We start from the raw sequence: 24,342 nt of genomic DNA, 5'->3' as shown, positions 1-24,342 counted from the left end.
CTCTGGTGTTTGGGGCAGAGGCTGGGAATCTCTGCAGAGACTGCTGGCCACCAAACACAGACCAGGATATATATTTAAACCAAAAAAAAAATAGTATTGCAAGCTTAAAACAAACGCATAATCCCCCACCCATAATACACAAAAACCCAACAGAGTGGCTTGTTCTTAATGTGTCAATGAATCATTTCATGTTGTTCATACAGTCTTGCTTTACATACAGTCTTTTTGGTAGTTTTAATCTATGTTTACGTATATGTATAGATCAAACTTATTTAGCTATTGTAGAGTAATCTGAAAAGGCATTTCTATGTTTTGAACCTAATAAATGTTATTGATCTGTGAGCAACAACTCAAATGTATTCTTACAAATGTACCTGTATTCTTTCTGTACCACAAGGGTTGAGAGTTTCCAATGAATGATTCAAGTTAGCTGTGATTTGTGCCATAGGTCACAAAGAAAAGAAAATTTTACTTTAGAAATATTTAGTTTTCCATTGAATTCATTAAATCTGTAAAATTAGACAATCAAGATAGTGTCATGCAAGAATCCAGGTATGAATCGCCATCCTTTCTGGGACGGTATTTCTGCGTACTCGTCTCTGTTCGCTGTTTCAGGGTATAACATCATTTTTGAGTGAGGAGAACAGAGGGATTCGGGGAGTCAGCACTGATGGCTCGCACATGTGGCTGAGGAAAGACAGCTTAGAGGCTGGACCTCAAACAGCAGAGGAAGTCCTCATTCAGGCGGACACAAGTGGATGACTGAGTGAGTAAATATGCTCAAGGTGTTGATACAATGCTGAGTGTGTACGCACAGTCATACACACATCCTCCTGTAAGCAAAGCACTGCATGGGGCTCTTTCAGGCCAAACATAATGTCTGCAACACATATGCAGTTGTGCCTTTAAGAGCTTTGTTTTCATGCTCTATCAATCCACAATGTAGATAGAGGCCGAGAGGATTTAGGAAATGGATTGGGCTCTGAAAACCGTGTTAGAAGATATGTTGTTTTTATCTCGTAGCTTTTGCGGTGTTTAACTTTACAGACTTAAATGTTTAATTTGTCAAATGTGAGCGTTTAGAAGCAGTTTTGGGGCCTTCAAGGTGCAGTTTCAAGATTTTTTTCTCTGCTGCAGCGTCCTGAATAAATTTACCGGTAGACAAAATCTGTCCTTTCTTTCTTTACATTTTAACCTTGTTAATCAGAGTTGTTAGGAATTCCGAGACAAGATAGGGGGCTTGGAAATGCTCAATGTGAAAAAACTTGAGATAAATGTTAAAAATACACAGCTACTTCAAAATCTCACAACAGTGAAGTATTAGTGAAGAAAACATGGTTTTTGGCAATAAACATAGGCATAGTTGCCTGGATTTAAAATAAAAAACATCAGATAGTGCAAAGTAAAACATGTAAAGCTGACACCTTTAACTTCAAAGGTCAATTGAATTATTTTGTTTTTGTGTTTCTTGAAATAATAATCACATGATCAGACCATAGAAAATATTGGCTGGCTAAACTACTCATTTATGTCTATTTAACAAAAGATTTGTATTCAATATTTGTATCTTTTTAATATGTTATATAATCCATGAAAACCACCACTCTTATAATGTCTAAAACGCCTCATAAATAATCAAAAAAAACATTTAGCGAATAAGACAGTTGGTAGGTTTGTAAAAGACTTAACATATAATAAATCTAAAGCTCATAAAGTGCAGCAAAGAATATCTTTGGGGGTAACTTACCATTAGATGCCATCTAAAGCCCAGTGTTTTATTGGGAGAAAGAAAAAAAAAGTCTATTCCATCATAATAAATGTAAACCTGTGAAATTTGATTGATTTTGAGTGGAATAAAGAGCTTTGATTTGTTTAGAGGAAGATTGACCTTGTGTGTTTAGAATATAACTAACCTGGACAAAAAATTTACATATAAGATAACGTCTACAGCCCTCGATTAATTATAGCTGAAGAGTTGTGATGCTGTGGGCCAATTATTCTTTCAAAGGCCTTTAGAACATTGTTTAAATACATGCCATCATGAGGACATGGAAAATCCTGGAACATTTTAACCACGAGGTGGCCTCTGCCAGCAAACTGAAAATGCGTCAGGAGGACTAAGACTTTCCGGCGCGAAGATGAAACAGTACTTTTGGATAACATGGTTGGTTTCCCATAGGTTGCGGTTGTAACTGTGCTCATTAGGCTTTTCCCAAAACAAGCCCTACCGCACCTTCATCCCCATCCTGAGGAGAATGGGCTGAAGTTTTCATGAAGTGGATGAGTAGAGTCCTGGCACTGTCAGAAGACAATATGCTAAAACCTTATTATTGATTTCAGAAAGGTTGGATGAGGGCCGACCAATGAGTTTTCCAGCAGTGCTACAACTTTGCTAGAACTTACAGTCTTTATCATCCCCACATTTTTACATTTTCATTCAGTACTTTGGGGGGTTTAAGCATGATACATGTTTTAAGGTAGTACAACACTTTCTGAAATAGATTTAACTCAGGATTTAGTCAGACCCCTGCAATATGTAATTTGTCTAGGATATCAATAAAAAATGTTTTGGTAAATCTGAGACAGGAGTTTGTTCTTTTGAGTCGGTAGTTTGTCCTGGCCTTATTGTCCTTTGGAAGTCGTGTATGCCCAATTTCTAGTATTAATAGTATAATTTAGGCAAGTTGGGCGAGCAGGGAGATAATATGTTGTAGTGGGTCGTTTTATAACCTCTTAATTGACTGTTTAAGGTATTCTTGGAGCATTTTTGGTTGATTAGCCTCTCTTCTGTATGCTATCGATGATGGCTCTCTCTAAATTCAAGATCTTTTCTGATAATAGATATGGGGACTTTTGTTTTTTACCATTTTCAAATGTTCCTTTTTTTTTCCTTTTAGATAATGCATTGCTTCGGAGATTATTCAGATTTTCCTTTTAAATTATTATATCTGCAGGTCAGGTAACAATCTGACCTGTTTTTTTTTGTTGTTTTTTGTCACTTATATTTTATTATTTTTGATCATACAACGAACATACAAATAAAAAGAAAACAAAGTATATTAACATGAACATGTCTGGGTAGCACCTTCTTTTTAGTTTTTCTGTTTATATAATGTCCATTTTCCCCATTTTTTTTCCATTTGTGGTTCTTGTAGTCTCAGTCTGTGTGCATGTAGTCTAGTAAGTTTATTCATACTTCAGTAGAGTCAATTACTTTTTACCCCAGAGGTCTTTGAAATAAGTAATTATCTAAAAACAGTCAAATTTAAGATTAGCTAGTTGATCTGAAATATTAAAGGTATAGTTGAGGATCTTCTTTTGTAGGTGGATCGTCAAAATAAGTCCTCCTAACTGTCAATAAGTCTATTGATATGTTTATGTAAGGCTGTCCTACGTGCTCATCCCCATTTGAACTTACCGGTGACAGAGTGGAAAAACTGGAAATCTTCTTTTGGAAAGTAAGCTTGTATGAGCGGTACAAACAGCAAATTTTAAACAGAGCATGCACGAGGAGAAATGAGCTCGTGCATGCTCTTGCACACATTTAATAGGTGTTCCCTTTTGGGAGCCGATACAGGGTTTTGCATGTGATTTGGAGAGGGCAGGTCTTTCCAACAATTATCCTCCACTATACCTTTAAGGTGTGACAAGGAGAGCAAAAAACAGAAGACATTTGTAGGAGGGCAGTTCGCTATTAAAGAAAACCTGAAGATAGTCGTCCCATTTGCCTGAACAGCAAAGAGACACTCAACTATTCCTCACTATAAGTGAAATCAAATAACAATCGCGACTTTTCTTCTGCTATATTGTCAGGAAGGGGAGAGAAAGACATGTCTGGTATTGTATTAAGGATAAAGGTTTAAGAAATCACACAGGTCATATATAAAGTTGTCATTTTCATATATTTGTATATATTCATATATTACACATTTAATACAGATACAATCAGAAATCAAAAAAACAGACAGAAATGGCAGAGATATTGGTAAAAATGCGACAATCACTTGCACAATGTAGCTCTTTTAACCTCAATAAACAAACCGATAGGGAGGAAGGGGAGGGGCCTGGAAGATTAAACTTGTTAAAGGTATCCTTGTAGTTTTGTGGGGACAGCAAGAACCAGCTTGCTTATTCCTTAATACGGTTAAAGAAAGTGAGGGATCATTTCTAAAATGTGTTTGTCTACTTTAGGGAAAAAGTGACTTTATTTAAACAAGCTCAAAGCCTGAAGTTGGTTTCTTTTAGACTTGTTTTCTTTTTTATTCAAAGTATATACCAAAAATTGACATGTACCAATAAAATGCACATGAACATTTACACACAAGATTAGTGTCTGCACTTCATTTAACGCTAAAGGGGTCAGCTTGAAGGGTTTTAAAAAAATTAATCAAAATGGGTTTTCATATCTGACATCTGGCTTTTAAATAGAGACACTTAGTGTATTTAATAAGGATATGCTAACAACTCATTGCTAAATATGCTGTGGGCTGCACCGAGCTATGGATTGCAATAGAGAATTAAAAAGTTCACAATTATTCCTCACATCCGAGGAATCAACCATCTGCATGATGCAGTATATGTCACTTTAAATACACCACAGCGATGATCACAACCAGATATATTTTGCAAAAGTTAGAAATTCTCCACCAGGAAGTAAAAAGCCAGAGCCCTCTGTTAGGAAAAAGGTTTCAACAGAGCACCAAGAATCAGCTACTTCTTTTATTCCTGAACCTGCTTCGATTTGAACGGCGGGACAGGCGAGCAAACCGTTGCAGGTTTAATGGCAGCTTGGTGTCACAGTATTTACCCGGAGTCTATGTCAGTCGGTGCAGAGGAGCCCTAGGAAGGCATTTCAATCGTTATTTTAGCCTTTGCTTACACTGACTGGCATGCTGAATAGAGAAGAAACCAAACTAACCTAACATGTTGGGGTTTTAATCAATGAAGGCTAAACAGACTTTTGCTTCACGAAGACAGCTGAGATAAAAACGAATTGACATTTTCCCTTCAATATCCACATTAAGAGAGTAAATAACACACCTGGCACATTGGTGGGGATTTTCTTGTTAATTTCGCTGCAATATAAACAAGTACAAAAAAAACAACAACCATTTATTTAGGCACATTTCTGATTCAAGGCTGCTAGCTCAATTTGGTTTAATGTCCCACGATTTGTGTTTATTTGCCACAGTGATGAATTGAAGACTCTTATTTTAAACATCAGCACTTTAGGTTGTTATCAAAAAATTATCAGGATCTATTTTTAAAAAGACAGCAGGGGTTTTTAATCTCCAACTTCTGGAACCACACCAGTGAATCAGAGCTTATATCTAAAAATCCATCTATGCAGTTTTCATCTTTTTTTTTTTTTTTTTACTTTTGTTCCACAGTACAATATCAGGCACTGAGGCTGGTTTTTTGTTGGTTTTGTGTTTGTTTTTTTGTTTTTTTCATTTTATGAAATCATTAAAACAGTTGGTTTAATATCAAGCTTGTGCCAAAAGTATGTGTCCTGTTGAAGATTAATTTAACCTTCATTGCTTCATTGCACGTTTAAAAACAGGGAAACGTCAGTAAATGGGAGCTGGGTTATTATTTACAGTTTGGCGAGAGCATTTCTTCTCATCCACACACAAAAAATTGGTTTCTCATTCCTTTAAGGCTCTTACAAATGAGTACAAGAGGAAAAAGAGCTTCTGGAAGGGCTGTTAGTGCATTGATTTATTTTTTTTTCCTTTTCAAAATGTCAAATATAATATAAATTTATGGCTAATCGGTACATTTTTTCTGTACAAAACTGATCAGAAGGCATTATTAGAATTTGTATCTACACATTTTCTGAAAGCTCATCTCAGTTTTTTTGTATTTTTTTTTTTTAAACAGTGTTCGTTACTCAGTGCTGTTTTATTGTAGTGAGATTCTTGCTGTGTGAGACCGTGGGCAGAAGTGCTCCGGTGAATCTGGACGTTTCAGCTTTTCTTTTGATCGGTAATCGAAGGTGTCGGTCACCTCAGCAATCTGCCATGTACCGACCTGCAGAGACAAGAATGGGATTTCTTTTAAGCTCTAGAAAAGGAGAAAACATAAGCAACAAAATACATAGTGGTGAAAGTCCTACTGAAAGCTCTTGAAAAAGAGCCACAAACGTCAATGCGGTTTACTGGGAATTTATATGCTAAACCCACTCAGTGATGCAAATCTTTTGGAAAGCATGGCGTACATTTGCATTTCGCACCCTGAGTCGATAATTTGTCTTTTACCGTTTGCGTTTACCAGCTTGCATGTTTCAAGTCCCGCTGGAAGGTCATTGTCAGGAATTTATTTTACTGAAGAAAAAAGAACCCACAGGCATTTGCTGCCACCACCACGTTACAGTGTGGTAGACATCGCATAGAGGAAGTACAGTGGTAGTTCTTTTTGCTCAGAGGCAATAAAGATCCTTCTTCTGAAGAACCTTCTACTAGACTTAAGTTTTGTACCTTCTATGACTTTTTAGCAAACTGGACGTGCACTTTTTCTTGCAACTTCCGGATAATGCTGAGTTGACAACAAACATGTTTTGGGCCTTAAAAAGGCATCCAACTTGGGTACTTGCACAATAAATTCTGCAACGTTGTTGATGCTCTTGATGCGGTGTAGCAAAGTGCTTAAAATGCCTTTGACATGCGTTAGGGGGTGTTGCCATGTTCTCTTCCTTTGCTGGCCTCTTGAGCAAAATGGCAGATACAACAGAGAGAGTGGCTTGTCCTTGATTTACATGAGATTGTGAAAACAGAAGCTTTAAGGTGTTTTTAATTGAGAAAGTACACCTAAAAACATGATCCATTGAGTGAGTTCAACAGGGTTATGATTCTAATTTTAAATATTCTATTGTTGTTCTGAACAGCAAACCTCAGCATATAGCCGGGCGGCAGTGCTGTGAAACCGCAGTAACAATTTCCTCAAACCAGCCTGTCACTCTGCCGGAGCAGAGATCACGGCTTGGGCGCAGTGGCTGCTTCCCAGCCGGCTCCCAGATCCGCTTGTATCATTGGGTGACGCAACCATATCAGGATGCAAAGTTAACATTTTGCAACTGTTGTGTCTGCAAATTTGGACAGGTGTCAAGGCTTGCGACATGCTGGAGCACCTAACAACACCTTTAGACCCGCATCCATCATAGAGTGTGTGGTAGACAAACACGCTTTGAGGCAATGACCCTCAAAATGTGTGAACGCACCGTTAATGTCAAATGTGCAGAACACAACATCAGGCTCTCCGCTGTTTTACAGATTGATATCTTCTTTAGCTTGTTAGCCAGGTTAGGAAAACCTACCAAAATTCGGCTATCCACCTGGGACAGTGGCGTCGGGTGTAGGATTTTGCCCTGAAATCGAAGGGTTGGCAGTTCAAGCCCCGGCTCAAGCTTTCAGTGTCGCTGAGTAATAGGGTAAGACACTTCATCACCAGCATTGGGTACTGATGGTGGTCAGAGGGCCCGGTGGCGCCAGTATACGGCAGCCTCACTTCTGTAAGTGAGCCGCAGGGCAGCTGTGGCTACAGTGTAGCTTGCCACCGTGAGTGTGTGCATGAGGGGGTGAATGACTGAATGTAGTGTAAAGCGCTTTGAAGTCTCCTGACTTAAAAAGGCGCTATATAAGTACAGACCATTTACCACCTCAACTGCTGAGCTCTTTGGTCTTCATGATGAAATGGTTCTCTGATTTCCCTTTCATTATGGATACGCAGATTTCTGAAGCTTATTAGTGGTTCTGAATTTTATCACCGGGTATCTGAGCAAAAACCAGCTTCCCAACTCTAAGCCTAAAATCCCAATTAAATAGTGTAATGTTTGTAAAGCACTGCACCTGTGGCAAATCTCTTCTTGTTGAGGGAAAGTCTGTATCCGGTCCCCAGCAGGTCCATGTCGACTCCTGACAGGGTGCTGCCCTCGTTCATGAACTGCACCGCCAGCGTGGAAGGGTTTGAAGGACCATTCGACAGCTCAAACTTGGCTCTTAAGGCACCTGATGCCAGAAAAACAATACTTTTCTTAGAACGGTAGAGATTTGAATTTTTTTGCACTTTTTGTGCATAAAAGAAAAAATGAATAAATAAATCCTTCATCACCTTCATTTTCAGACTTTTCTGAGATGTCACTAAGCTTCCACAGACACTTATTCTGCTCTGAATTCCTGAAATGTACAAGAGAGATTACACCTGAAGCTCTATTGAAAAAGAGAGATGAATGTCAGTGGGTCAGACTGTGCTCCTGGAGGGACACCATTTACTGATTCTCACCAGATGCAGTTTGGTAAAGCCTGCATGCTGGTGACTCCTCCGTCAACAGGAACCAAAACCTGAACGTTGGTGATGGGGCCAGGCGAGTCCATGGAATTGGGGTTGTAGCGGTAGTCTAGCCGCAGGTCTGTTGTGCTCGGCGTACACTTCCAGTACACGGCCAGGTTAAGAGGAGTGGACTGAATCCCATCGGACAGCACCTGAACACAAACAGGGTAATGCATAAAACCTTCAACCTTTGGGTCTGACCTAGAGGAAAGGACATAAAGGGAGAAATATATCACTTCCCCAATGTTACAAGAAGTTATATTAGATCTGACTATTGGACTATCTGATAAAATAGGAAAATATTATGCATATAAATCCAACTTTATTAAAAAAACAAAATACACTGACTGGATATAGATCGGCCTGAGAAAGGGGTGCTACAAATTATAGCTAAGGGTGGCAACTGAACCCCACATTTCCCCAAAGCTGGAGACCTATTTAATGACAGAGCAGTAAAAGCAGGCAAAGATTTGCAAAGCAATATATTCAACATATTAAACTCTGCTCCACAACTGCTGCCTTGACACATGGGAGGCGATGAGAGAAACAGAATGTCTCCCATTGAGTGGAACGTACATTTTAAAGCAAAGCTATATTCTCCAGTTGTTTAGTTTCTACTCTGCTTCTCATTCAGAAAAACAATGTATCATAGAGACTAAAATGATTTGATCCAATTTAATAGTAATTCTGATTACGATAGACAGCCTAGCTGAATACAATTTTTTTTTTTTTATATAAACAAAGAAACATAAAAAACTAAATTAAAAAACTAAAACCAGTTTTAAACTCTTAACTAATTAAATCCTTGGAAAAAGAAATTAAATAGCTGCAATCCACGCACATTTTAGGCCAAAAGGCAGATTTAAGAAGCAGATTTAGGTTTAAATGTATTTACAGTCAACTAAGAAGTTTTGAAAAAAAAAAAAAAAAAAGCAGACACATTTTAAAACATATATAAAGAACATCAGAACAGCATAAGAAAATATTATATACAAATATTTTTTTTATGTTTTAACAATAAATGTCAAAAATTATTTAGAAACGATCAATAGGAATTTTCTTTTGGGTATTAAAACAATAAAACTCTTTCTTTAGATGATTTATCTTTGGTGATAAATGTCTAAAGTTAGAAGGCCTCCAGTCATCACTCTGATCTTTATCTCCCTTCACAGATTCAGTTTCAAGTCTTGACTCCAGAACATTAATAATAAACTGAGTCAGAAGAAACATGTTTGTGAGGTTTTTGCCAAACAAGTTAAGTCCTCAACATGTGATGGTGACAAATTCACCATCAAATGAACATGTAGCAATAATGACCCCTTTCTAGCTGCAAGGACAAGCTACTCCTGTTTAAATGGAGACGACGTGACTACAGAAGAGGTTTATGGTCGATTACAGACGCTATGTTGAGAAAAAGAAGGGCACTTATTAATCTGAATAGGAACCGCATCCTGTTTTTAAACCTTCTGGTGGCAGACTCATAGATTGGGCCTCTTTTACCGCATAAAAAGTTGTTTCCTTCACTGATAGAACAGAACGTTCAGAGTTATTTAGGTAAATTGTGAAGGAATACAGCTTTGAAGGGCTGCACTTCATCCGTATGAGCTGGGCTTGTTCTCTGTGGCTGCAGTGTTTCATTCTTCAAAGAGCTTCAGAACTCCAGACCACATAGGTCCTCGTGCTGCAGCATTTGTCACTTTAGTAACAAGCACACTCACATTTCTGAGCAAGCAGACAGTATTTTTTTAAACACCACAAAGGAAAAAAATATGTGTTGAGGACAGGCTGTAAGGAGCAAATACAGAACATTTTACTTTTCTCTCGCAGCTCTGGGAAAACGAACAAATATCTCGGTTTTTACAGGGGATTTGTTTTGAGTGCATTTTGACAGAAAAAAAAGGAGTGCAAAACATATTTCCTTTCCAACTAAGGGAGCTCATGTCTCACTTAGCTATGGATTCAAGAAGCCAACAGTGGTTTGCCTAAAAACATGGGTCTCAGTCTGCTTCAATTGAATCAAATGCAGGAAGCAGTGCTTTAAAAGCAAGATAAAAAACTCAAACCACTGGTTACTCCTCAGAGGAACAATAAAGTTTGAAAGCTAATAAATGGATGACTAAAGAAAAAGCTTGAAAGGATAAGCAGATCAGGAGTCAAAAAAGGAAAAATCTGTTTGGTTTTCATTTTAAGCACACTCAGACCCAACTTTGGTGAAGAGCGGAATAGATAATTAATAAAGTTTGATTTGTTTGTCAAACTGGGTACAAACTCAGGCCGGCATGAACTTCAAACCCAAGTCAACAACAGGATTGAGAGCCTCATTTACACCGAGCACTAGCAATGATTAAATAAGGCTCTTTAGATTTTACATATACTGGGTTTATACAGGAATAACCAACTCTAATTTAAAGCTTTTTAATGCTCTTAGAAATAATTTTAATGCCATCAACAAGTACCCATGACTCTCATATATACATGGCAAATTCATTCTTCATCTTTACCATCGGCATGCTGCAATTCCTCAATTTCCAGACACCTTTGTTTTTCTCCGCTTTGAGCTTCTTTTCCGAACCGGCTTTACAATCAACCGGAAGCAGTTCTCCACAAATATGCAAATATATTGCAATGTATTTGCATATTTGCAAATATATATATCGTTTAAAAATGTGTTTTTATAAAAAAGCATTTTTTCAAAATAAAGCATTTTAAATGCCAAAATAATCACATTTTATTAATTTTAACGCCAATTCAGGCCTTAATTTAAAAAAATTATTATTTAATGACTTAATTACTTTTAACCACCCGCGGGAAAACCCTGATTTAGATGCTGAGTGGATATGCAATGACAGCTGTGAGTTTGACCAAGGTTTAAAGGGATAGTTCGGTATTTTTGACATGAATCTGTATGGCATCCCGATCACCAGCGGCATGCAATCACACTGACTTACCCCTGGCAGCGTCCTGTGAGCAGAGTTATCGTCCAGTTTTGGTCAAGCCGAAAGTAGTCCTGCAGGTTTTTAGGAACAGCGAAATAAAACTTTTCTCTTCCCAAAACATTATGTGTCCAAAAGAGTGATATTTTCGCATCCCAAAAACATTGTAGTGGAAAAAGTCACACGTCGTTATCAATTGGTCCTATTTTCTCTCTGTTCGTATCAGTGCGCGCCGTCATTCAGACAGCGAGCCCAACAACAGCCATGTCTCCTTCCGCGGCGGAGGGAGACATGGCTGTTGTTGGGCTCGCTGTCTGAATGACGGCGCGCACTGATACGAACAGAGAGAAAATAGGACCAATTGATAACGACGTGTGACTTTTTCCACTACAATGTTTTTGGGATGCGAAAATATCACTCTTTTGGACACATAATGTTTTGGGAAGAGAAAAGTTTTATTTCGCTGTTCCTAAAAACCTGCAGGACTACTTTCGGCTTGACCAAAACTGGACGATAACTCTGCTCACAGGACGCTGCCAGGGGTAAGTCAGTGTGATTGCATGCCGCTGGTGATCGGGATGCCATACAGATTCATGTCAAAAATACCGAACTATCCCTTTAAGATATCTGTAGAAGTTACTTTGGTTTTTGCACTATTGCAGTTCCTATGCAGGCCCATAGGGGTAAGCACCAACACTAACACAGCACAGAACAAGTTGCATGTCTTACATTAAAAATGCTAATTGCCCGAGTTACCTCTATTTCAACTTTTGAGCCTCATGCTCAAACTCTATTTGCCTCCAACTTGCCCCCAGACTTAAGGATTGAAAGAATAAAACACCATAACAAAGCATTCTTTAAACAACAGTTTCTTCATCTGGATTAAGTTCTTGGACCAATTCTGGCCGACCGACCTGGTATTTTAGGATATCCACATTATAGTAGGAAGCTGAAGGGTTCTGCTCAGAGGCTTTTCTGAGGTAAGACGTCAGGGCTTGCATGTTGAACCAGAAGTCCTTGGAATTGGAGTCGCTTCGGGAAGGATCGCTAGATAAAAGGGAAACAGAAAGAGGAAAACAGACAGGGAATAATCAGAGGCTCAATTACGCATCGCTCTTCTTGGCTTTGTGTGTAAAGCTCCAACAGCTTGGAAAATCTGACCCTGTTATATTTAACCAGCTACTAAATCATGAACTCGGGTTGATTTAATTAGTTCAGCCATGTGGTCGAAGATAACTGGAAGGGAACAGAGTGAGAATAAAAAATAAGAGAAGATGCTTTTATTGCTTTGCTAAAAAAAACAAAAATTGGTAAAAAAAAAATAGTGTCTTTTCTTAAGTCACCCTGTGTGGGAAGTAAAATAACTTTCTCTACAGCTAATGAGGTGAGAAATAAAACAACATGCTTAATGGATGAAGTGCTGAAGGATGCAGCTGCTTTATGAAGTGTTCAGGGTGTCTTTCAGAAGAGGCACGGACAGTTGAGAACCTGGCTGTGAAAGACTAGTGGAACATTTTTCCCTGACAGCTTAATGATAGCTTTATGTCAGATTACTAATTGAATTTCCTTTCATCGGTGCAGGCTATATTTTCTGGATTCATACTGGTATGACCAAATCGTTCTTTCACTCGGCCATGACTCTGTTGGTATGACCTCATCAGCTGCTCAGGTTCTGGTGCTCCAGCCCGTGATAATAAAGCATAAAGTACCTGTATAAGAGCTGTTGGTTGGGCAGGATCTGCTCCAGCCTGCTGGTGTTTTTCAGCTTGAAGGTGAGGACAGCGGGGGAGGGGTTGTTGGTGAACACCTTGATGATGCCCATGGGGAACGAGAGCGTCATGTCTCCTGTGATCTTCACAATGCACCTGTGGAGCAAAGAGAACAGTTTTATGTATTTATTTTTTCTTATACATCTTCCGTCCAGCTTTGCTGTATTTCTTAGCAGTTTTGCTTAACTGGAAAAGCCACTGACTGTGTTTGATAAAATAGTTGACCTGGATTCTCTTTCTTTTTTTAAACCTGTAACTTTTGGGTCAAGCTTTTTTTTCTGGATGAAGTCATCCAGAGAGTTTCTCCTGGAAAAGCCTCTCCGTCTCCCTCCCCTGCTTGCTTTTTATCCCACTGCTTTTGGGTTTAGCAGTGTGTCTTTTCTGGATGAAGTCCTTCAGTGAGCGTTTGATGAACTCTCCTCTGCTGCTTTTTTTTTTTTTTTTTTTTGCTATAAAGCTATGTCTCTTCCCTGAATGGAGCCTTTGATTGAGCTACTTCCAGAGTGTTGACATCTGAGTCAAAGAATCCATAACTTGAGCGTGACTTGGTTATTTTAGAAAAGACTTTCAAATTGACTCCGACTTGAATACTGATGACTTGGGCTGGAGCATCTTTAATTAAAATTAGCTAATGCTCCCATTAGTCACAGTTTATCTCATAAAATGTGATTTTATATTGTTTGTTTCCTCATGTCATTAGGAGCTAAAGATTACTTTCTTTTTATATTTATAGGGCATTTTGATATTTACTCTAAAATTAGTCTTTCTGGTGAAATAAAGGTTATAAAAAAACACAACATTTCAGGGAGAGATCACTATGACTTGGTATTCGCTAGTTTTGACTTGAAATTATTGGCTACTGTTGCTAATTCCAATGTGTTTTTCTTTTTTCCCCACAGAAAGTAATCCTAAACCTCATAGTTTTACCCCAGGATGTGTTTCTATTCAATTTGAAGTCATTGCCTGATAACTCTAAATAACGTGTGCATTCGCCTTATTTTTATCTTCCTTAAAAATTTCTCCGTGGAACAGCATATCTTTGTTTTTATTTTCCAGTCAATCGTTTCCTGTCCCCTCAAACGCCACCTGGCTGCAGCAGATTGTCTCTGATACTGAGCCTGCTTCTGCTGTGGGTTTCCTTCAGTTAAAACTAAGTAGTTCCTCTCCACTGTTGATCTCTGATCCACAGGATCAGAGATTCCTGCAATTTCAATAACTTGATGCCATTTCATTGGCTCAGCTAATTTAGAAAGATAGCATAAGTACAAAATTGAATTAAATAATCAAATTAATATATTGCACAGCGTTAAGAGTTCAGGTCAAAGGGGGACTGTAGATAAAATGAGCCAAAATGGATCTTATTGGTTCTCTATTAACTTTGAGTAGAAATCTGATTTTATATTTGAAATGTTGACGCTATTTGATGGGAATGACTTGAACTTAAGAGTTTTAAAAAGTTTTGCATCTTTGGTTCAGACTGAAACTTTATTACAATCCATCAATGCATCAATAAGATGCATCCAAATAGAGTAAAACTCAATTAAATAAGAACCAATCGAAGCGCGCTGTACTTTTTTGGACTTATGAGAGTCAGCGCACTAATCCTCTGACGTAACAAGTTTAGTTATTTGCTTTACCTCAAACCGTGTGGTTGATTTAGTGAGTATATAATATTCTGTACATCTGCATGCCTCAGTGGTGTGATGTCAATCATTAGTAGTGGAGGTACTGGCTGCGGTGCTAGTGGTCCGCAGTGGCTCTCAACTTTGCTGCGCTGCCTATGAAATGTTCCATTTGCTAATCCCTGGAAAAATAAGCCTTCTGCAGAGCAGCAATTTAGCAGCAGTTAACCAATAAAAGACTGTATGTTTGCTCTGCCCCAGACTATAATCTGCCTCGTGTAGGTTATCCATCCTGAAAGAATGGTGTCAGACTCACGCAAAGCATTCCATACGTGCACAGCGAGGGGGGAGATACTGTGCAGAAGGGCTGCTGGAGGTGTGAAGAGTACAAATGGCTGAAGAATCTACAGCATATAGAGACTATAAACTGTAAAGCTTATTTGTAAAGAAATCAAACATGGATACTTGCAGATTGGTATCATGGCCTTGGGGTGTCATGTGAGACTCACTTAGCAGGATCAGCTCCTTTGAAGTAAGCATTAACGGTTTCTGTGAAGGCCACGGCAATGGGCAAAGCATCTTGGGATGCCAGGGTCACTGGACTCGGACCGCGAGACGTCCCTGAGAAAGAGAAGAGCTCGGATTAAGAGGGGTGTTTTCTCAGCGGCTGATGAGACTTTAGAAGCAAACAGAATTAATAAAGGTTGATCACGCTGAAGCACTTAAAAAAAATCATAAATGTGCAAAAAGGTACAGGGTTAGATAAAAAGGCAGCTTTTATTTCCAAGTCAAAAACATTAGGAGCATTTGTTGCACATTAGAATACTAATAAAGACAAAAATAATTTGCATTTTTAGGTTATTTTATTACATGAATTGATGAAAAAACAAGCATAAATTTGGAGAAAAAGAGCAACTAAGCAACATATTTAGCTGCAAGCTCATTCTGTTTAAAAGCGGATTGCTGTTAGTTGTTTTTCGTTAAACACAAAGGAGCGTCCTCCAGTGAGAACTTCATCCATACCTGCTGGTGTTTCACACCGCTTCTCAAAGGCAGGCAGCTTGTCTACAAACCCGTCGTCCTCTTTAGGCCACATTAAAGGCAGAAAGAGGAAGAGAGGAAATACACAAACCCAGAGGGCGCAGCGTGAGGAGATGTGATGCTGAGCAAGTTTCAAGACAGTTTCTAAAAGTGTGATGGTGGTGGAGATGAGGTGAGGCCCTAACGAGCACGTCTGATAAGACACAGAGATGTACACCAAAGAACAAAGATAACACAAAGTACTGGGAATGAAAGTCTTTAATGAACACTCATCTCGCCAGCAACACTGTGCTGCGAGTTCTCTGTGATCTTTAGCTCATCTACAGCTTTCTTAGGGGGAGATTGGCAGCTTTGGTGTTTAGTTCAGACCACGTACAAGATGGAAAACACAGCAGAAAGACCACTACATTTTTTCCACATGTTAAATACAAAGCCACAGGTACCCAGCACCAAACCCCCAACTTGTTCTCATATATTGGCTGCATATACAGAAAATCGAAAGGTACCACAGTCACAGGCAGAAAAATATATTTACTGTCAACCAATGAGTTAATCCTTATAAAGCTATCAAAGGATATATTTCTAAATGCACATGGCTCCCTGGGAATAAATAGGCTACAAACTTTACTTTTGCCTTTGCTATTTATGCTAAATATGCATTAAAAAGTCTCACAATAAATGTGTTAAAAAGGCGGTTCTAAATGGTTTACTCCTGTGGACTCAGACATAAAAATTTTTGTTTTTTGTTTCATTTGAATCAATTTGGCCACAAGCTTTAGATCATTATTTAGCTAGAGGGAGACAAATAAAAAAAATAATAATTTTTACTCTACCTGTCAACTGTGTATTTTATGTTGCTGCTTTTATTCTGATACTTTGTTTCTACTTTTAATTATCAACTTATTTGTCAATAAGAATTTCAATTTTTTTCTTAATTAATCCCTTTTATTCAGCACTGGTGTCAGCTGTTTTCAAAGAGCTACTTAAATAAAGTTGGCCTTTCATTTCAAAGAGTTCACGATGATGTTTACGTTAACAAGACTTGTGGGGTTTTTACAAGAAAAAAAGCCCCACAGCATCACTGATCCTATACCGTACGTAACAGTGAGCATTAGGTGTTTTTTTTTTTTTTACAGTTATCCTTTCTTTCATGTCAAACCTTGATAGAGTATCTGCTATCAAAACATTGAGTCTCTAATCAAAGAAATTTAGATTTTCTGGTGGTAAATTGAGGAGTAAATTTTTGATGTGGATATATATTTTTTAAGATTGTGACTACAATAGGTTAAGTCATTGAGTATACATTTATTCCCTATAATTTAATCTATTTAAAATTGGCTTGTTATTCTTTTGATGTTTTTAAGTTTGCTAGGGAAAGAAATATACATTTAAGGCTTTAACACAACTATACCAGTAGCGGTTATTATGCACTTCACTCTCTGCTGGACTTTTAAATGAAAAGGAGCCAAAGTCCAAATAAAACCCTCAAATTCTCTCAACTTTTTTTTCTTCATGTAAACAGATATAGTTGGTTCCAGGCTTTTTACATTTGGATTAAGCACCATCACTGAGATGCATCCAGAGAGAGACATTTATAGTTAGAATCAGAGAGGAAAAGAGGAATCTCATGTTTGAAAAGCCAGACTCACTTTGGTTTAAAAGGACATGAGGAGAGAAGGTGCTGAGATCTGACCCTGAGCAGGAGAGGGGAGGAACTCCTGTGAGAAGAGGAAGGAAGGATAAAAGGCGAGGAAAAAAAGCAGTATAGAACAGCACATTAAGGTGAGGAGAGAAAAGTGCAGTTCAGAAAGGGGTTTAGACAAAGGAGATAGAGGGAGATTTTCTAATAAGTGAGCAGTGAAGAAAATGATCCTACCGACGGTGGGAGTGTTCCCGGCACTGAGTGACGTGTTTGAGGACAAGGAGGAAGAACTTTCAGCCCGGGCCAGGGGTGCTGATAGAGGGGGGCTGGCATTGGATGCTTTGGGTGGGCTGAAAGGCCGTACCTGAAGGAATCGGGGGGGAAAAAATAATTTAAAAAAAAAAGAAGAAAAGAGTGCACTTTTAACACCAGGAAAATTGTGCACAATACCTGTACTCAATGTAAACATGTTAAAGTGAGAAAAAAAAATGTCATCACATGATTAATTAAATTAATGAAACTATCTACAGTTTCAATAAATAAAAGAATCTAGGAGAGATAAAATAAAGATGTAAGTATCGTGCAGGTAACATGCAGCAACTATTTTTTCCGGCGCCTTAAACCAAAGGCAGCTGTAAAGAAATGTTAAAATTAAAACTAACAGAGAGACACGAAGCATAAGAAGGCTTTTCATGTCACACCTTTCAAAGTGTATAACAGAAACGCCACTGAGAAACACGGGTCAGGCTGAGGTAAAAAGGCCTCGACACTTTTAGAAAAACACTTTACTGCTGGGGACCAGCCACACAACGACAACGTAAAGCTCTACAATCAGAGGAATGGAAATGAAAATCTTAACAGGTTGTCACTTAAAGCGGGAGTGAGTGTCTCTCTTCAACTGCAAAGCACAGGGAAAGGGGCATAATAGAGGCAGTAAAATAGTCATGCTAATGGTAGCTTAAACAATGCAAAGTAGAGTTTGTCTCATTCCCCTCATAGTCCCTGACCGACTTAGTTTAAAATTTGTTGACAAATAGGATTATATGGAAGGCAGCCCAGGGATCTCAATAAGCCTTTTCAGCTAGGATTTGACAAATATACCCCAAACAAAAACTGAGCTGCAACACAGCTGAAAACAGGCAGCGGCACTTGCCAAAAGGAGTATTAGTGAGTTGGCTCAAACTTGAAAATGTGTGATTTGTAAAGTCACGCCATTGAAAAATCTGGAAATCTTTTGCTCCATTGCCCAAACTACCAAAGGAGGGGGCACAGAAATACACTCCGGATCAAAATCTTAAGACCTGTTAAAAAAATTGCATGAATTTGTTTTTAAGAAATTGCCTTCTCAAAGATGTTGGTCTGTTGTTCCCATTTCTTTTTTTTTCATTTTGAAGCTTTACTTTAAACATTCTTAGGATCCACCATTGCAAAATGAAAATTCATGCACTTTTTTTTTTAAACTGGTCTTGAGATTTTTGATCAGGATTGTATGTGCAGTGGTATGATTACGTACAATTTCATTGATTCCTGTGAGTTTTCCAGTGGGAAGTTTGGGTCTAGAGGAAGGACGTGGTGGTGGAACAAGGGCTCCAGCAGCCAGAGGGGTCGTAGGTCTGTTTGGTACCGGCACTAGACAGAAAAAACACAATCTGGTTAGAGAGTCCGAGTTCATTTAGAGGAACACAAATAAAGGTATATGTTCAGTTGGCTGTTGAATGTTCATGCAATACAAAGTCGTGTTCCAAAAAGAAAGAAGCAAAAAAACTAAATGATGCAATAAAATGAGGAAAATGCATTCCAAAATAAATGTTATCCCAAAAACATCCAAAACCAACTTTGCATTTGATGTAGCAAAAAGAAAAAAGAGCATCAGCAAAAGAGAAAAAAGTAAAAAATAAACAGAAAATCAAAACGCATGTCGCTTTCGATTTTCAGGCAAAACCAAATAAAAAACTGCACTTTAAACCTCAGGCATAACAAGGCATGTCTGGTATATCAGCATAACTGTTACCATTAAATACTTTGCTTGTTGTGGCTGCTGCTACTGTCCTATCAGAGAAGACATCAGAGACACAGACGCTGCTGTCCTCTCTGACTGCTGCAGTGGTTGTTTTGCAGAGAGCGTCTGCAGAGTCCTCCGACAGGAAGCGTCTTGACCTGCCAAACCCTGCCTGCACTGTCTGGACCTCTGCTGCAGAAGAACCTGAGCCGTGACGACAAGGCGGGGCAAAGCTATCCCCAAAAGCGATCCACTGGCTCTGGGACCAGGACACTAGGGAGAAGATATCAACAGACTTGGGGGCGTTTGGGGGGCTGGCAGTGGTTGGGCTGTTCATAGGGTCTATAGGCTCAGTGGGCTGGGTGATGGGGGCGCTTCGGGCCCTCTCCTGTGCTGGTTTCAGTCCCTGGGAAGCGTTTTCTGGGGAATCCCAGGGAGAGGTGGTGGATGAAGAGAAAGAGGAGACATCTTTGGACTGCTGGCTCTCTGCCACTGGGGTAGAGCGGCCTTTTTGTGGCACATTGTCAACTGAAGGAAGATATGTGATTGACATTGGCGTTACAAGGAAAAACAAACAAAAAAAAGTGGACCGAATGAATTTATTTTACACTTTTTCACCCAAAGGACATTACAAAAACAATCACAACACAGATAATAACTTTAAGCTATTAAAAAAAACAAATTTGGAGTTTTTAAAGGTAAAATACACTCATTGTTAATTTCCAATATAAAGGGAATGGTGAGACATTTGTTATTCATTTAGTAAATATTAGATTTTATAGGTTCAATCTATTGGATTTTAAAGACAAATTAGAAGAACTGATTCCGGGTAAGAATGAGATGTGCTCAGGTTTGTGCTCAAACTGTATTATTGGGGATAAAGTTCTACTTTTAATGCTATTTTGCAATCTTACCTACTTAATTTGCTATACAATCATCTGCCGAAATTTTAACTCTCTATACAAAGTGTACGCTTGCCAAGTGGCCAAATATCCATTCACAGAGTTACTCAGAAATCAGAAAACAATGACATCAACAAGAGTAATTTCAAGCATTCAGGGGCTGAGGTTAGTTAGTCTATATCTGTGAAGATGTCTGCTGAATGAACTAGAACACTGAAAACGGTTATCAGCCCATCGCTGCAGCATTTAGGTAATTGTGGTGTCTCAGGGTTTTAACGCTTTTTTACATGCTTTACAAATGCATTTGCTGCCATTATTATAGAGGTATTATGTGAAGGAAGGTTATGTTGAAATATTATTTCCCGAAGAAGCATTTCCCCCTTTCCTATGTGGCAAAATCCCATATTTGGGTGCTTCAATCCTCCCATCAGCATCTCCTGGAACATCAACTCAATGTTAATCTTTCTATATCACAACATAAAAAATAAATTAGCATTTGTCCCATACTTTTTTGTGTAAACTGGTTTATTCATACATCTTCTTTCAAAGACGAAGGGTAATCTCTGTAAAATCAAGTAACATGCTTTTAGATATACTTCAAAAAGTTAAAATCAACGTGTTACTATGTCACTGATTATGTGTCAGGGGGCAGGATATAATGTTATGATGGATTTGAAGAAAAAAAAAAGCACTGAAAATATTAAAATCCAGAAAAAATATTACAAAACATTTACAAAAAGTTATTTTTTGAGGAATGCCTCACGCTCAGGTTAATATAAAGGAGCACACACATTTTACCTGGTGCCTCTGGGAGAAAGACCTCAGAGTCATTCATCAGAAAAGATGGAGATGGAGGGATTGGAAAGAACAAAGAAGCAAGGTCTGACAGGGACAGGTGAGAGGAAAATAAAAACAAACAGCAAGTGACTCAAACGCAAACAAATCAAATCAGAACATTGATCTTATATCACAACATTTAAGTACAAATACAATTCAATTAAAATAAAAAATATCTAATTCAGTCATCTTACACTACAGGAGGCCTTTAAAGCCGAGACCTTTGACAGTAATGAGACTTTGTTTGACAACATCGTGCCTGTGGGCTTTATAGCCGACCCGCTGACCTCGACTAGGTGCCAATTAACTGTGGATTATGTTTAACCTGGGTAATGGGTCAGTGCTAATGTCACTCTGTTTAAACGCTGGTGTCAGGCATTTAAAGCATGAGAAACATGTTCAATACTATATGTAACGGGAGGCATATTCAGGGTCTGACTGTTCATTGTTGGTAGAAGCCGGAAAACAGTCCGCGGCTGAAAACTTTTGTGAATACTGTAAATAGATGAACAATTTAACGGTTGAGTTCCGAACAAATATAAAAAGGAACAAAAATGGAAAATTCTATATTTATTATGTTTTTTTTTCAAGACTTACTGATTGATTTCACTTTGTCATTTATTAAAAGAAACATCTGCAGTTGGTCGGACTTTTTTTTTTTTTGACCTTTTCTCAATTCTCAGTGTTTAAAATTATAGTCTGCTGAACAAACAAAACATAATTAAATTATCAGTTACTATTAAAATAACCATAACCTTTAACTTTTTAACTATAAGAATGTGTAACACCTTTTTTTTTTGGTTGTTTTTTTTTCTTTTTGCCAACTTCTCTATTGTATTTAACCACTCATTACACAAGTTCATTTGTAAAAAAAAAAAAAAAAAAAAAAGGATATATCTGGCAACATGTAAAACTGTAATATAATTTTAATCTTGGATCAGTAAAAATATTAAATGGGATTTCCTTTTAACAACTTTAATTTTAAATGACAGGGAAGAACCGAGAGTGTTTAGGTGAAAATCTATTAGGGAACATAGATCTAATAAACAAATTAGAGGGCCTTTGTTTATGCCTGTTCAGGCAATTAACTTTAGCGAAGTAAACTCCAGGTGTGTAGAATTTAGGGTTGTCAAAAGTATCGATACTCAAAAAAGTATCGATACTGAAACGTTGTATCCGGATACAATACTCGTTTTTAAAAGTATCGATACAGTGCTACCACCAGTGGCACCTAAGCAGTCATTCATCTAAAGTGCAAAATAGTGGAAAATGCACTTTCAGAACACTGTGTGATTGAATAATTCTACGCACTTTTCAGTTTCAGACTTTTGTTTTGTAAGTGGTGCAGCTGCTGAGAATTATTTTTGTTTCTTAACCGGTTTGGCTAGTGTCATTGCTATGTGTGCAAAGCATAGCCAAGGAAGGAACACTTAATTTTAATTTTATAAGTTTTTTTATCAAGCTTGCTTAAAATTGTGCACAGCATACAACCTTTATTGTTTTTATTTATTGTATTTTATTTAGTAATGAAAATATTTCTGTAGAATTTTGAAGTCTTTGTTTTTATCCTTGTGGTATCGAAAATGGTATCGAGTATCGAATATTTTCCTTAGTATCTGTATCGAGTTGAAAAGTTTAGTATCGTGACAACCCTAGTAGAATTACAGCTAAATAGCGAACAAATGAACTTCAAAGAACTAAAAGAAAGCAGAAAGGTTAAGGGGAACATTTACAGTTCTGGTCCTGTAGTGTAAGATGACTGACATACTGTCATAAATGGCGCTGAAGGTTCTGGAATGTGACTTGAAGGAGAAAAAAAAGAGAGACAAAGAATAGAAAAGTCAGAGGAAGACGGTGAGAATCTAAATCAGAGAGTTCTAGATTACCATAAATTGGAAAAAATCGTTCCCAGCAGCTGTCATAAAACAAACTTCTTAGATGTGTCAAGTATTTTTCAGAGCCAAACTGCCACCAACAGATGAAATGAAACTTCTGGGAATGTTCACGAATGAGCCAGGAACCATCCAGCCTGCCATGAATCTAAACTGCTGTTCTGTTCCAAATTCAACTCTTTCAACCCCGAGTAAAACCTACAGCAGTTAACAAGATCAAAATCCAAGTTCTTCAGACACATCAGATTTCAGACAAGAACTCGACTGAGTTGTTGAGCTACGACTAGGGATGGGAATCGAAAACCGGTTCCTGTTCAGAACCGGTTCCGTATTTTCCGATTCCATGGCATCGTTTGGCAGCTCGCTGAACGATTCTTTTTTCGATTCCCGCAGCACCAGAGCCTAGAGCGCCGGCTCTGGGGAGCATGACTTACGTCACGTTTTTTACGTACGTTACGTAAGTTACGCAAGTTACGCAATTTGGAAATAACTATTCGAGGAGGAAGACAGCGAGCTGCGGTCACTTTTTGAATCAAAGCCCCGTCTTTCCTTAGCCCAGAGGGTAGATCAGGAAATCCAGCTCTATAAAAGCTTGCCCTCCATCCCCTGCAGGGATAGCGCCACACTGTGGTGGTGGAACAAGCAAGATACGCTGCCCTTGCTATCTGGACTGGCTGAAAACTACCTCTGTGTGCAGGCTTCCTGCACCCCATCTGAGAGGGTGTTCTCCACGGCTGGAGACACCATAAGCCCTGAAAGATCCTGTATCCTTCCAGAAAAAGCAGATATGCTCATCTTTCTGCAAAAGAACTGTTAATTTTCCCTACTAATTTTTTATAATTATTATTTTTTGTTATTTAAAATAGGTTATTATCCCATCATTTGTTATTAGACATTGTTGGTTATTAAGTTTGTTGTTGTATTCATTTTTCATTTAAACACAGATGTTACTCCAGTTTCACATTTCCTGTGGACATCTTGATCTTGTTGAGTTTGTAAGATTGTGCAATAGTTAAGTAAACAAAGTTGATTCTGATAATCAAACTGTTTGTTCTCCTTTTTCCCCCAAATTGGAATCGAAAAAAGAATCGATAAAGAATCGAATCGTTTAATAGAATCGAAAAGGGAATCGGAATCGTGAAAATCTTTTCAATTCCCAACCCTAGCTACGACGACAACAATACTTTCTCTGAGGGAATCAAGTTGAAACTTTCACATAAGAACATTGTTCCAGGTGGCAGCATTGTGATGTTTAACAGCAGTAAGCACTTTCTGCAAGGCTGATGCAATTTCAAAACTGCACCATAATTCCTCCAAATTACCATCCAAAGTATGTAACATGACCTAAATAATGTTTAAAGTGCTCCATGCCTTCTT

At 38.2% G+C, this 24,342-nt stretch overlaps 1 protein-coding gene across 7 annotated transcripts in view; it reads right to left on the bottom strand.

Moving 5' to 3' along the window:
* Positions 1-5,358: 5,358 nt before the first annotated feature.
* The window catches only part of fcho2 (FCH and mu domain containing endocytic adaptor 2), a 72,351-nt gene continuing 53,367 nt past the window's right edge, over positions 5,359-24,342 (bottom strand). For 2 of the 7 annotated variants that reach the window (XM_038304947.1, XM_038304948.1), the window contains 13 exons: positions 21,035-21,118; positions 19,347-19,862; positions 18,849-18,964; positions 17,570-17,699; positions 17,343-17,411; positions 15,676-15,735; positions 15,162-15,273; positions 12,971-13,126; positions 12,176-12,308; positions 8,281-8,480; positions 8,110-8,174; positions 7,848-8,006; positions 5,359-6,033 (listed from right to left, as the gene is read on the bottom strand). In XM_038304947.1, coding sequence (XP_038160875.1) covers positions 6,011-6,033; positions 7,848-8,006; positions 8,110-8,174; positions 8,281-8,480; positions 12,176-12,308; positions 12,971-13,126; positions 15,162-15,273; positions 15,676-15,735; positions 17,343-17,411; positions 17,570-17,699; positions 18,849-18,964; positions 19,347-19,862; positions 21,035-21,118 — 1,823 coding nt within the window. In that variant the 3' untranslated portion in view covers positions 5,359-6,010. The remainder of the gene's footprint in view (positions 6,034-7,847; positions 8,007-8,109; positions 8,175-8,280; positions 8,481-12,175; positions 12,309-12,970; positions 13,127-15,161; positions 15,274-15,675; positions 15,736-17,342; positions 17,412-17,569; positions 17,700-18,848; positions 18,965-19,346; positions 19,863-21,034; positions 21,119-24,342) is intronic. The other 5 variants (XM_038304950.1, XM_038304951.1, XM_038304949.1 and 2 more) reach the window with 4 other exon arrangements.

The sequence above is a fragment of the Cyprinodon tularosa genome, unplaced genomic scaffold (genome assembly GCF_016077235.1).
Source record: "Cyprinodon tularosa strain WSP-4 unplaced genomic scaffold, ASM1607723v1 ctg55, whole genome shotgun sequence".
NCBI classification, from domain to species: domain Eukaryota; kingdom Metazoa; phylum Chordata; class Actinopteri; order Cyprinodontiformes; family Cyprinodontidae; genus Cyprinodon; species Cyprinodon tularosa.
This window is presented reverse-complemented; position numbering and strand designations above follow the sequence as displayed.